General features: G+C 36.0%; 1 protein-coding gene across 3 annotated transcripts in view; it reads right to left on the bottom strand.

Annotated features, from left to right (window-relative positions):
- LOC124215870 (adenylate cyclase type 6) overlaps window positions 1-15,330 on the bottom strand; it is a 112,375-nt gene that overhangs the window by 28,507 nt on the left and 68,538 nt on the right. For all 3 annotated transcript variants that reach the window (XM_069134948.1, XM_069134949.1, XM_046619721.2), the window contains one exon: window positions 3,415-3,564. In XM_069134948.1, coding sequence (XP_068991049.1) covers window positions 3,415-3,564 — 150 coding nt within the window. The remainder of the gene's footprint in view (window positions 1-3,414; window positions 3,565-15,330) is intronic.

The following is a 15,330-nucleotide window of genomic DNA, read 5'->3' as shown; positions in this document are numbered from 1 at the left end:
AACAAATTGGGGATGATCGGAGTGAAATGGGAAATTCACGGGGTTTCCCGAATTCAATCCGATTTCACGCCGGACAGAATATATTTTTTCGCGATAAGGAATCTTTTTTAGACGTTCGAAAAGCGATAAGTCCCGCAGAAGATTGAAATCTCTTTTTTAAGGACACTTACTTATCGTGAACCAAACCTTGTGGGAAAGAATTTTCGATCACATGTTTTTTAGTCAAGGGAAAAACTGAATACTCGGTGTTGTCAAAATTTCACCCAAGCCTCGCGTTGAATCGAGAATCGGAAATCGAAATGCGTGAAGAAATTGTGCGACAAAAGTTCCAAGGTTTCGTTTGAATTCGTGGACTTTTCACTGATTCGTGTACCTTGTAATTTGCTTCCTCTGATTTTCAGTACACGCAAGCGATTTCCATCGATTTCCGAATATTTTTTGGTGATATGCGATTTCCCGTGATTTTATTCGATTCGGAAATCGCTGAAAATCCTTCGGAACGCTCAGAGATCATCGGAAATCCGGAGTATCATTAAAATTCAACATAAATCACTAGATACTAAGACTGGAAACAACTGAAAATCACACGACAAGGTAGAAATCAATAAAAAAAAAAATAAATCACCCCACATAAATGTCGATTACCTGAAATCAATCATTCGATTTCCAATTGAACACTGAGAAAAATTCAATTTGTTGTATTAACTAGAAAAATTGAGTAAAACAAGTATCGTTAAAAAAAACTGTTTGAATATCGTTGGAATTACAGAAAACGAGGTACGCGTAACATTTTGCGCTATTGTCGATCCTTTCTTGGTAATTGCAACGCAAAATCAGTTTGTGAGGTTTACTCTAGTTTTTTTAGTTAAACAAGGCTTTGCCGTCAATTTATCGTTGCGCGAGCTTTAAATTTTCGCAACAGTTACAAGCAAATCTAGTAACAGCGATCGCAATGAGAAAGAATAGTAACGGATACCAGACTTTCCGGTAACAGCTAGAAAACTAATTTTCATTTTCTACCTAGAACTATATTTTTCGATTGTGGTAAAAAATGAAAATAGTCAAGAACTGAGCGGTAACGAGAACTAAAAATCTCTCTCAACGAACAATCCCTTGACCCTAACGGCATCATAGTTATTAATGCAAAAGTTATTGCCAGCGGAGTGAAAAAATCCCTGTATAATAGCACTTCTGGGTGAAAAAATTGACCAAAAATAATGATTTGATTTTATTTTATTTTATTTTTGGTTTTGATTGGACAAAAATTGCGAAAATTGGAGCAGGTTTGAAACTACAATAATTACGTTACGTCAGTCATGCTAATCAACCTATATCCGTAACACATTACGAAACAAGATAAATCGATTTGCTTGTATTTTTATTAATCATCTCGTAAAATCGAATCCTACGGGAAAATCGTTTTTCATTTCTCAGTGTTTGAACGATACGATATTTAAAAAAAAATTTTATTAATTTCCTTTTTCTTTTACCTTCCAATGCAAATACGCAACACGTTCGATCCTTCCCTATAATTACAGTACCCGGAGTAACTTAAACGGTTTATGAGGAAAAATCTGTGACACAAAAATCAAAATGACACGTAAGCAGCGGAAGACGCGCCCTCTCATAGCGGCGTTTAAGACCCAATTCCAAACCGAAATAGGGGACTTAATTTGGTGCTTCAGCAGTAACTCCTCCCAGCTTTCTAACGTTGTTTACAAATCCCGGGAACTCGAGCAATCGGTGCGGATTCATAAGTATTCATCAATCTCGTACCGGAAGTTGATTGATTATCTTGCGAATAGTGATTAATCGATGTGTACATTGATCATTGTCCTCGTTTCTGATGCACACACTAGGTACGCGATTTGTTATACGGGTCACTGGCTGCTGCTGCTGCTGCTACTCGTGTTGTTATTACCGCGTGCAGTTGTCGCAGCAGCTCTGTGTACTAATTGTAATAATTTTCTGCATAATTACAGGCATCGAACGATCCGTAATCGCGTTGTTATTCAAGTGTAAAGGGGATTTATTACCCTGCAGGAAATCAATTTTCCATATTTTTCCCCGGGAGTTTGATTAATGTATAAATTTTTAACGGATATGAATTTAAAATCCCCTCAGACGCGTCATTTTCACAATTACTTAATGCGTGTATGGGGGATTCAACGGGATACCAACCGACGTCCAACCCTCGTCGTTTTTCATATTGTTCAAATTTTATCTGCAATTGTTATGTCCCAACTCTGAAACACTAGCTACCCTGTATTTTTTCAGATCTTTTATTCAACTGGTTCATTATTTATGAATATTGAAAGCGACTTTGAAAAGGAACTTTTTTTTTCATGATTTTCAAATAATGTGCTCTCTTTTCCAAACATTTCAAGACCGGGTTCACAATGAGACTATTTTACTTAACGCCTTCGATTTTTTTCATTAATTAAAACATTATTCAAACGATCTGAACACTCCTAAAAAAATTCTACAAACTTCTATTTTCACTTAGAACGTTCCATTGTGAAGCGATTTTTGTTTATTTTTTTGGCACATTCAACTTTTTTTTTTTTATCATTCTTATAACGAAACCGGTCTAAAAATTTTCTAAATAAAAATAGCTGTTTTGAGAATTTTAAAAAAGATCTTATTCAAAATCACTATCAATACTTATAAATAATAAACCAGTTGAATGATAAGTCTGAAAAAAATCTGGGTACTGTTTCAGAGTTGGGACAATTGCAGAAAATTTTTTCGAATAAATTCAAAAATGGTAAAATTCAGACGTTGGTTAGATTCCCATGGAATTCCCCATATACGGTATGCGTCCACTGCATGTATCTGCAATTGACGATTTTTCAGATTTCCGATTGATTGACACGAAATTCTTTTCCGCTTCGACCGTGTTCGTACACATAATATTCGACGATTGAAATTTCACTGAAGTGCTATAACGATTCAGATTCGTTTTGTTTGACAAAGTAATTATAACGAATGACTGGAAAGAGCGGCTGACAGAAAATTCGTCCCGAATTTTTCGCAAGTTTTTTTTTTTTTTTTTTTTTTTTTTTTGCAAATTAAACACGGGGAGTGGACAATGAAAAAAAAAAAAAAATTAGACAGCGGTCAGGTTTTTCGAAGAAGAATATGTATGTATAAAAAAAAGAAAAAAAAAAAAAACGTAGCGATCAGCTCTTTGAAGTTTAAATATTGTTTCTAAATTTTCCGTCACAACATTTCACTCAACCTGGTTCGAGTGACTCGACTTTCGGTTAACGGAATTTCGAAAGTTCTCGCATAACGCCGGCCGATCTTGTCATGCCAAGAGATTAGGAGACGAGGATCAGGGGTGAAAAGGCTCGGCGCCGAAACTTCGCCTAGGCGGAAATAATGTTTGTCAAAGTTGTTTGCTCTCTTTACCTGCTGTTGGTTTTCCCTCTGCGTCGTAAGCCGGGCTTCGACGCACTGTCTCGTCTCAAGGAAGGCTTGTCTCTGGGCCAATTCCCGTGGATGATGAGTCAGCGCTCCGGCCACGTTCGTCCCGCCGACCACGACCAGAGAGCTCAAAAGCTGAAACAGGAAAAAGCACGGTCAGAATGGTCAGTCTTCGCCCGCATTCGGACCTCTTTGGTTATTTTGTCTCGGAAAAAAGGAAGTCGCTGTAAGATCATCCGAGAGTGAAAAAGTTGAGTTGAGTAGTGAGAAAGAGTAGTGAAGAGATACCGGACTTTCCGGTAACAGCTGGAAAACTAATTTTCATTTTCTACCCTAGAACTGGGTTTTTCGATCGTGGTAAAAAATGAAAACAGTTAAGGACCGAGCGGTAAACGGAACTAATAATTTCGATAAATGTAGATGAATGCTGATTCCGATATCCAAAATGGCGATGAAATATGATGGAAATCGATAGGCGAAGGTTTTTTGGGTCACCGGTAACGAATCCAAGGTCGGACTTCCAAAATCTGTAATGGTAGATCCATTATAGTGGTTCAAAATAAAAGAAATCGTAATATTTTCACGTAATATTGGTATCCAAGGGCTTTGGAATCGTTAATCACGAATCTGGATTTGTAGTTCGAAATTCAAATTGGATATTATAGAATTTTCTTCTCCGTAAACTTGGAACCTTAGTTTGAGGGCTGGCTCAAGGCCAGTCTGAAGCCGTTTGTTTTAGTATACCCAATTACGATCTAAATTTCTCTTACTTTTTTCACTATAAAGGATACTCAAATTCTTGCATTATAACGCGTGGCAAATTCATACAGAAATTTTGCTGCATGTATAAAGATGTGTAAGAAAATACGGTTGCAGAGTTTTAATCGTCGTGTCGGAAATGAATCAACGAGCGAAATTGAACCGGTTTCTCTTGATCCCGATATATCTCAACTCGGAAAGTTGCCTGTTATAATAATCATGTTTCAGAGCACGTCTGGTTCCCGATCATAGCTTGATAACTAAACATTCTTCTCCGACCCTTCGATTTCTCAATCGTACGAATTCTTATTCACCGTCGAAAATTGTTATACAAAAGGCAATTCTTATTTAAACGGAAATATTGAACGTAATTCATTGAAAATTTGAGGCTACACTGTAACGAAAAATTCGAGCTTTTTCATAGAGGGTATTTATGTTAGGTCAGGTTATCTGCGATAATTGGCTTGTAGTGTACCTACGATATTTTTAACCCGAAGAAATTTTTTTTCTCACTTCAGTTTAAATTATCTCTAAAACCAGAAGGAGCAGGATTTAATTTTCCGAAGAACAAAAAACTCGCAAGATTCCTAATGCGAAAGAACGTAACAATGATTAACTCCCCAGAACCGAGAAAAAAGAAAAAGACGCAAGGCGAAAACAGCCTTCTGGGTTACGGTGTAAAAAACTCTCGAATCACGATTCGCGTCACGTAAATCATGCATCACGTAGAATATTTTTCGCAGGGATCTGCAGTACGGGGGATGAAATTGCACCGTGATATCGTTGACCGAAGCTCGCAGCTATAACGTATAAGGCAACGTGGAATTGGCGAGTAAGTCCACTGACTGGCAATGAGCGGAAATTGGGACCTGAGGATATATCGGGGATGTTGTGAGACGCCGGGGTGAGCTTGCGGTCGATGAAACGTTTCACGGGGGTTGTCAGCTTCCGGTGCAAGCTCCGCACGAGGCAATATGCGCCTGAGATAAGTATGAGACGTAGTCTGTCGTCCGAGCGAAGGAGCGTAAAGAAGCGAGTGTAAGAGACGCCTTGGCCTTCTTAAAATAAACTGTTTATCCGAACTCCCGCAAAGATTTTTCAGAGAGGTGTACAGACTCGGCTAAAAGTTTCTTTTTCTTTTTTTTCTTTTTTTCCGCGTGTATAAGCGGTGCAGAAATTTCGTTTATGTAATGCGAGCGTGTTTTACGCCGCTTTTCGTGCGTGTTTTCCGTATACAAATTACTCGTTTCTACGCGCGGCAGAGTTAGTCTGCTAATGCGCACGCGCGAAATGCAGGAAATACCAATTTTGAGTCTTAGGAGTTAAAAGTGGTCTTTTCTGCACTCCGCGCATGCGCCGTTGCGAACGAATCTGACGTTACGCGACCCTAACCTCAATTTCTTGCTTCGTGAATAAACGCGTAACGTACTCTTGTTATGTATAGAATCGTGTGTAACACGGAGGCAACGGTCCTTTCGCCTCGCGTATTTGCAGTATTCGAAAAGTAGATTCATCATGCAATGAAGTTCGGTTGCGATAGTGAATTTTCAAGGATGCGGGACCAGAAATGTTAAAATTATAGGAGGGCAAAGTTTAGAAACGTGAGGATTTTTCTACTTTTTTTTTATTGGTATTTCTATATTCACTATGAACTGTTAATTCACTTATTACTTCTGAATGATAAAGTTAGATTTTTATATACTTCAATCTTCTACATTCTGGAGACATTCTATGAATTAGATTTTCGCCATTGTGAAAATGTAGTAACTTTAATACTTCTATAGCTTTTTTGACAATCCTAAATTACAGGCTTTCTACGTACTTGCGTAGATATTGGGTTAAAATTAGTCTTACGTAAGCTATTGTTTTTTCTTCTTGTTTAGTTTGACAGTAATAAATTTACTCCGAGGAGGTCCCTTATCATGGGCTGAAAAGTCAGTTTTTTAATTAAATCGGCTGCGAAAATTATTGACCTACGTATCAAAGATTCGACTCGACATATTTCTAGATACTTGTCCTGTTTACCTTTCGACTTTTCTACATTTCGACATTAAGCAATTAAAAAATTCACAAATTAGATTCTTTCCCATGTTTCTGTTTTAGTCTGAGAATCCTAGATCTTGAGCTTTTCATATTCTTGACTATTTACATTTGGACTTTTCAAAAACTCTACCAATCGTAATTCTTGAGTTTTTGACATATTTTGTAATGTCTAGACTTCCCTTTATTTCTGCGTTTATTTTGACGGTTTAATATTTCACCTTTCTTCATGTTTTATCCTCTCTACATTTCAACATTTCTACATCTCGAAATTCAACGTTCAAATATTGGCTCCACATAAAAATTTTTCAGTCAGTCTCTCTACCTCTCGATATTAATATTTCTACGTTTATTCTGAAAACATGAATTTCCGGCTCTCCATAATATTACCTTACCTTTCAACATAGTTCAAACTTTTTTACACAGCGCTACTTTGCACATTATCACATTCTACAAACAAGATTTTAACGTCTTTGAAAAACCGATATTATGACTCTGTTATACTTTTGCCCTACTACCTTTCGTTCCAAACTCCTTGAACCTAATGACCTGCCAGCTGATGTGAAACTACGTTTACACCCTACGTCGAGTGGGCGTCGAAGCTCTCACAAGCCAAACTGTTTCATCCGTCGTCTCCTTCCATGGTCAAGCAGCGGATATCCAAGGGTAGATGGTAGCTGTTCAGTTCAGGATGCGGAATAGTTACAAGGATATGGATACGCCTGATTAATCCCCGAGTCCTTGTTCCAGTATCAAAACCGCGCGCCCCATCCGCAGGCCTAATCCAGGTATTACGCTACGAATTAACCATCGAGCCTGAGCTTTCGACCCTTCGAGTGCTTCGCTGTTTACACGCAGATTATTTATGGCATAAATTTTTCCTAACAATAAGTGCTAGTGAGAAGGGGGAAAGGAGATGAAGTTTAACTCACCGCGCGGATACTGCACTGAGAAATATTTCAATTGTTACAGTGACTAGAAAAATTCAGTAAAACAGGTATCGGTAAAAAAAACTGTTTGAATATTGTTGGAATTACGAAAAACGAGGTACGCCTAACAATTTTGCGCTATCGTCGATCCTTTTTTGGTAATTGCAACGCAAAATCAGTTTCTGAGGTTTACTCTACTTTTTTAGTTAAACGAGACTTTAACGTCAATTTATCGTTGCACGAGCGTTAAACTTTCGCAACATTTACAAGAAAATCTAGCAACAGTGATAGTAATGAGAAGGAATAGTAACGGATACTAGAGTTTCCGGTAACAGCCAGAAAACTAATTTTCATTCTCTACCTAGAACCATATTTTTTGATTGTGGTAAAACATGAAAATAGTTAAGGACTGAGCGGTGAGCGGAAAGGAAAATTTCTCTCAATGTATAATTTTGCTTAGGAAAGAAATTTGTGACCGGGAGGTAGATTGAAAATGAAAGGATTCGTCGAAGTTCCGGTCAGGAAGAAGAAGAAATTTAATAGTTGAAAAACGTGAATATACAAAATCTACGTTTCGGCCGGGCCCTGCCGACCATCCTCAGGAAATAAAATCTAAATAGTTAACAAAAAATAGGATGCTTCAACAAAACAAATCAGAGTTGAGAGCATGGAATATGTTTAACAATACAATATTTGTTGTTTTACAGAATTAAGTGAAAATTAAACAGTTTTAACGCAGCTGTCAAAGTGACAGTTTTAGGTTACGTGTCAAAATTTGAAGATAGGTTAATCAGATGAAAAATTGGTTTAAGAGAAATGAAAATTTGTCAGAAAAAAGCATATTAATAATTTGGAACAAAGGAGATGGGAAAAGATTAAATTAATTTAGAAAAGATTACTCACAAAAAAAATGACAACCGGTACATGCTTAGATGTTGTTAGTGGTACAGCATTTCGGACGGAAGTGAAGGTTAGCGGGGAACCATCCGTAAATCTATGTTGTTGATCACGTGTGAGATTTGAACTGTGCTCGAAAGTCATGGAGTACAAAGGCAGTGACCAATCAGGAGTGAGGGGCGTTACTGTTTTGAGAACCAACGATAATGTAGACTAGAGGATGTTGGAGTATAGGTGGCTAAGATTTTCGATATCTGTACGTTTGTTAACCGAGTTCCTTTTGTTCTTAGAGATATGTATCATTTCTTTGATAATGCGTTTGTACCAATTAGGTTCTGTAGCAAGGGTTATAGAGTTGTTAAACTCGAAATTGTGACCCAGGGTCAAAGCGTGATCTGCTAAAGCGCATCTTTCAGTGACATGGCATTTGATATTAGAACGATGACCAGAAATTCTATTTTTTAGGTGTTGTGACGTTTGTCCAATATAACTCATGCTACAGTCTCGACATGGTATTTTATATACACAGTTGATTTTCTCTAAATTAGGAGTAACAGATTTAAGATGAGAAAAAAGAGACAGTTTGGTAGTATTAGATATTTTAAAAGTAATTTCAATTCCCTCGTTCTTAAGAATTTTTTGGATTTGGCTAGATAGATTTTCTACATACGGTATAGAGATAGAGTTTTTAAATTTATCATTAACATCAGTTGGATTGTTGGAGTCTACATTCCAATCAATCGAGTTGTACATTTTTTCTATTCTATACTTTTTGATATCATTGATGAATTTGATAGGGTAGCCATTGGAAGTAAGAGTTATTTCTACAAGTTTTAAATTCTTTTTAAGGAATTGAGGGTTTGATATTTTAAGGCAGCGATCGAACAAGGATATGGCGACAGATTTTTTGTGTTTGATGGGATGATGTGAGTTGAAATGAATGTATCTCCCAGACCAGGTTGGTTTATGGTGCCAATCTAAGATTATGGTGTTATTGTGGTTGATTACCATAGTGTCTAAAAAACTGATTTTTCCATCTTTTTCCAACTCGAGAGTGAATTGGATACGTGGGTGAAAGCTGTTGAATTTATTAAGAAGGAGTTGTAGATTTTCGTTTTTAACACACGTTATAATATCATCGACGTAACGATAGTAAAAAGGTAGGCTGAAAGGAAGATTTGAAATGATTTTTTTTTTCTAAGTGTTCAAGTACCAGATTCGCTACTACTGGGCTAATCGGTGAGCCCATTGCTACGCCAAAAATTTGTTGGTAGAAATTATCTTTGTAGGCGAAATAGCATGAATCTAGACACAGTTTGGTGGCGGCTAGAAATTCTTTTTTATTAATGTTAGTGTGACCTTTCAAATTGGGCCAGTTTTTACTGATGATCGATATCGCTAGTTTAGTTGGAATGTTGGTAAACAATGATTTGACATCTAGGGATACTAACAAGTGATTAGGCGGAATTGTTTTTCCCCTGATTTTGTTTACAAAGGACCAAGTGTCCTTGATGTGATAGTCTGATGTACCTGTTATGTTAGATAAGACACAAGAAAAAAATCTCGAGATTTTGTAGGTGGGGGAATTGATGTTAGAAACAATCGGTCTGAGTGGAACATTTTCTTTATGAATTTTTGGTAGAAAATAAATTTTAGGAGGAAGAGAGTTATATGTTTTGAGATGTTTAGCCGAGTTGGAATCTATAAATTTTTTCTGTTGCCATAGACTTATCATATCGTTGACTTGTTTTTGTACTTTTAAAGTGGGATCACGAGAGATAAGGTTATAGGTAGTCGAATCATTAAGGATATCTTGACATTTTTGTTCAAACTCCATCTTTTCCATGACGACTGTAATGTTACCTTTGTCGGCATCGGTGACAACTAGGTGGTTATTATGTTTTAAGAATTCCTTGGTATGTTTAACCTTGGAGGTTATTTCAAAGTGAGTAGTGGGAGGATTTTTGCCAAGTTTGTTGCTAATGAGTTGGCTAATATTAGATCTTACTTTGTCTTTGGTGATTCCACTTTTGTTAAAAAGAGCTAATTCTACGCTGCTTACAATATCATCAATAGGTAAATTAATATTATTAAATGGTAAACCGTGATTAGGACCGAGTGATAAGGTATCTTTAATTTCAGAAGGTAAATCTGTCTTAGATAGGTTAACTAACCAATTATTATTGTGAAACTCTTTAGGAGTATGTATAAATTTAAGTTTGTTGAATTTTCTAATATTATCTGTCTTAATAGCATTGAATAAACGATTGGCCTTATTTATATCCAAGTTGAAGTTTTTATAATCCAAATTTGTGAAATGGTTCGAGAAGAAAAGGTTGATATTATTATTAAGTTCTTGGATTAACTGCCTTTCTTGTCGATAACATGTTTTAATTTCAAGCGACAGACACTTTTGTTGAAAAACGCGTAATGCTTTGATGAAAGTTTTTTCACTTTTTAAATGTTGAAGGTTTTTGATTTTAAAATTTAGAAAATTTGGAATAATTCCAAATTGGCGGCATTTAAGGAGGAACACCTTACGGTTTTTGATGCGTGCTAGTTTTTGCCGGTAGTTCCAGATCTTCTTGGTTTGTGAGTGATTTGAAGTTCGGTATGACGTAGGATGACGGTGGTACGAGACGTCCACGAAGCCGTTTCGATGCATTGTGTTTAGGAAAGAAATTTGTGACCGGGAGGTAGATTGAAAATGAAAGGATTCGTCGAAGTTCCGGTCAGGAAGAAGAAGAAATTTAATAGTTGAAAAACGTGAATATACAAAATCTACGTTTCGGCCGGGCCCTGCCGACCATCCTCAGGAAATAAAATCTAAATAGTTAACAAAAAATAGGATGCTTCAACAAAACAAATCAGAGTTGAGAGCATGGAATATGTTTAACAATACAATATTTGTTGTTTTACAGAATTAAGTGAAAATTAAACAGTTTTAACGCAGCTGTCAAAGTGACAGTTTTAGGTTACGTGTCAAAATTTGAAGATAGGTTAATCAGATGAAAAATTGGTTTAAGAGAAATGAAAATTTGTCAGAAAAAAGCTTATTAATAATTTGGAACAAAGGAGATGGGAAAAGATTAAATTAATTTAGAAAAGATTACTCACAAAAAAAATGACAACCGGTACATGCTTAGATGTTGTTAGTGGTACAGCATTTCGGACGGAAGTGAAGGTTAGCGGGGAACCATCCGTAAATCTATGTTGTTGATCACGTGTGAGATTTGAACTGTGCTCGAAAGTCATGGAGTACAAAGGCAGTGACCAATCAGGAGTGAGGGGCGTTACTGTTTTGAGAACCAACGATAATGTAGACTAGAGGATGTTGGAGTATAGGTGGCTAAGATTTTCGATATCTGTACGTTTGTTAACCGAGTTCCTTTTGTTCTTAGAGATATGTATCATTTCTTTGATAATGCGTTTGTACCAATTAGGTTCTGTAGCAAGGGTTATAGAGTTGTTAAACTCGAAATTGTGACCCAGGGTCAAAGCGTGATCTGCTAAAGCGCATCTTTCAGTGACATGGCATTTGATACTAGAACGATGACCAGAAATTCTATTTTTTAGGTGTTGTGACGTTTGTCCAATATAACTCATGCTACAGTCTCGACATGGTATTTTATATACACAGTTGATTTTCTCTAAATTAGGAGTAACAGATTTAAGATGAGAAAAAAGAGACAGTTTGGTAGTATTAGATATTTTAAAAGTAATTTCAATTCCCTCGTTCTTAAGAATTTTTTGGATTTGGCTAGATAGATTTTCTACATACGGTATAGAGATAGAGTTTTTAAATTTATCATTAACATCAGTTGGATTGTTGGAGTCTACATTCCAATCAATCGAGTTGTACATTTTTTCTATTCTATACTTTTTGATATCATTGATGAATTTGATAGGGTAGCCATTGGAAGTAAGAGTTATTTCTACAAGTTTTAAATTCTTTTTAAGGAATTGAGGGTTTGATATTTTAAGGCAGCGATCGAACAAGGATATGGCGACAGATTTTTTGTGTTTGATGGGATGATGTGAGTTGAAATGAATGTATCTCCCAGACCAGGTTGGTTTATGGTGCCAATCTAAGATTATGGTGTTATTGTGGTTGATTACCATAGTGTCTAAAAAACTGATTTTTCCATCTTTTTCCAACTCGAGAGTGAATTGGATACGTGGGTGAAAGCTGTTGAATTTATTAAGAAGGAGTTGTAGATTTTCGTTTTTAACACACGTTATAATATCATCGACGTAACGATAGTAAAAAGGTAGGCTGAAAGGAAGATTTGAAATGATTTTTTTTTTCTAAGTGTTCAAGTACCAGATTCGCTACTACTGGGCTAATCGGTGAGCCCATTGCTACGCCAAAAATTTGTTGGTAGAAATTATCTTTGTAGGCGAAATAGCATGAATCTAGACACAGTTTGGTGGCGGCTAGAAATTCTTTTTTATTAATGTTAGTGTGACCTTTCAAATTGGGCCAGTTTTTACTGATGATCGATATCGCTAGTTTAGTTGGAATGTTGGTAAACAATGATTTGACATCTAGGGATACTAACAAGTGATTAGGCGGAATTGTTTTTCCCCTGATTTTGTTTACAAAGGACCAAGTGTCCTTGATGTGATAGTCTGATGTACCTGTTATGTTAGATAAGACACAAGAAAAAAATCTCGAGATTTTGTAGGTGGGGGAATTGATGTTAGAAACAATCGGTCTGAGTGGAACATTTTCTTTATGAATTTTTGGTAGAAAATAAATTTTAGGAGGAAGAGAGTTATATGTTTTGAGATGTTTAGCCGAGTTGGAATCTATAAATTTTTTCTGTTGCCATAGACTTATCATATCGTTGACTTGTTTTTGTACTTTTAAAGTGGGATCACGAGAGATAAGGTTATAGGTAGTCGAATCATTAAGGATATCTTGACATTTTTGTTCAAACTCCATCTTTTCCATGACGACTGTAATGTTACCTTTGTCGGCATCGGTGACAACTAGGTGGTTATTATGTTTTAAGAATTCCTTGGTATGTTTAACCTTGGAGGTTATTTCAAAGTGAGTAGTGGGAGGATTTTTGCCAAGTTTGTTGCTAATGAGTTGGCTAATATTAGATCTTACTTTGTCTTTGGTGATTCCACTTTTGTTAAAAAGAGCTAATTCTACGCTGCTTACAATATCATCAATAGGTAAATTAATATTATTAAATGGTAAACCGTGATTAGGACCGAGTGATAAGGTATCTTTAATTTCAGAAGGTAAATCTGTCTTAGATAGGTTAACTAACCAATTATTATTGTGAAACTCTTTAGGAGTATGTATAAATTTAAGTTTGTTGAATTTTCTAATATTATCTGTCTTAATAGCATTGAATAAACGATTGGCCTTATTTATATCCAAGTTGAAGTTTTTATAATCCAAATTTGTGAAATGGTTCGAGAAGAAAAGGTTGATATTATTATTAAGTTCTTGGATTAACTGCCTTTCTTGTCGATAACATGTTTTAATTTCAAGCGACAGACACTTTTGTTGAAAAACGCGTAATGCTTTGATGAAAGTTTTTTCACTTTTTAAATGTTGAAGGTTTTTGATTTTAAAATTTAGAAAATTTGGAATAATTCCAAATTGGCGGCATTTAAGGAGGAACACCTTACGGTTTTTGATGCGTGCTAGTTTTTGCCGGTAGTTCCAGATCTTCTTGGTTTGTGAGTGATTTGAAGTTCGGTATGACGTAGGATGACGGTGGTACGAGACGTCCACGAAGCCGTTTCGATGCATTGTGTTTAGGAAAGAAATTTGTGACCGGGAGGTAGATTGAAAATGAAAGGATTCGTCGAAGTTCCGGTCAGGAAGAAGAAGAAATTTAATAGTTGAAAAACGTGAATATACAAAATCTACGTTTCGGCCGGGCCCTGCCGACCATCCTCAGGAAATAAAATCTAAATAGTTAACAAAAAATAGGATGCTTCAACAAAACAAATCAGAGTTGAGAGCATGGAATATGTTTAACAATACAATATTTGTTGTTTTACAGAATTAAGTGAAAATTAAACAGTTTTAACGCAGCTGTCAAAGTGACAGTTTTAGGTTACGTGTCAAAATTTGAAGATAGGTTAATCAGATGAAAAATTGGTTTAAGAGAAATGAAAATTTGTCAGAAAAAAGCTTATTAATAATTTGGAACAAAGGAGATGGGAAAAGATTAAATTAATTTAGAAAAGATTACTCACAAAAAAAATGACAACCGGTACATGCTTAGATGTTGTTAGTGGTACAGCATTTCGGACGGAAGTGAAGGTTAGCGGGGAACCATCCGTAAATCTATGTTGTTGATCACGTGTGAGATTTGAACTGTGCTCGAAAGTCATGGAGTACAAAGGCAGTGACCAATCAGGAGTGAGGGGCGTTACTGTTTTGAGAACCAACGATAATGTAGACTAGAGGATGTTGGAGTATAGGTGGCTAAGATTTTCGATATCTGTACGTTTGTTAACCGAGTTCCTTTTGTTCTTAGAGATATGTATCATTTCTTTGATAATGCGTTTGTACCAATTAGGTTCTGTAGCAAGGGTTATAGAGTTGTTAAACTCGAAATTGTGACCCAGGGTCAAAGCGTGATCTGCTAAAGCGCATCTTTCAGTGACATGGCATTTGATACTAGAACGATGACCAGAAATTCTATTTTTTAGGTGTTGTGACGTTTGTCCAATATAACTCATGCTACAGTCTCGACATGGTATTTTATATACACAGTTGATTTTCTCTAAATTAGGAGTAACAGATTTAAGATGAGAAAAAAGAGACAGTTTGGTAGTATTAGATATTTTAAAAGTAATTTCAATTCCCTCGTTCTTAAGAATTTTTTGGATTTGGCTAGATAGATTTTCTACATACGGTATAGAGATAGAGTTTTTAAATTTATCATTAACATCAGTTGGATTGTTGGAGTCTACATTCCAATCAATCGAGTTGTACATTTTTTCTATTCTATACTTTTTGATATCATTGATGAATTTGATAGGGTAGCCATTGGAAGTAAGAGTTATTTCTACAAGTTTTAAATTCTTTTTAAGGAATTGAGGGTTTGATATTTTAAGGCAGCGATCGAACAAGGATATGGCGACAGATTTTTTGTGTTTGATGGGATGATGTGAGTTGAAATGAATGTATCTCCCAGACCAGGTTGGTTTATGGTGCCAATCTAAGATTATGGTGTTATTGTGGTTGATTACCATAGTGTCTAAAAAACTGATTTTTCCATCTTTTTCCAACTCGAGA

The sequence above is a fragment of the Neodiprion pinetum genome, chromosome 4 (assembly GCF_021155775.2).
Source record: "Neodiprion pinetum isolate iyNeoPine1 chromosome 4, iyNeoPine1.2, whole genome shotgun sequence".
Classification (NCBI taxonomy): domain Eukaryota; kingdom Metazoa; phylum Arthropoda; class Insecta; order Hymenoptera; family Diprionidae; genus Neodiprion; species Neodiprion pinetum.
Note: the sequence above shows the minus strand (reverse complement) of the source record. Positions and strands in the feature narration are given on the sequence as shown.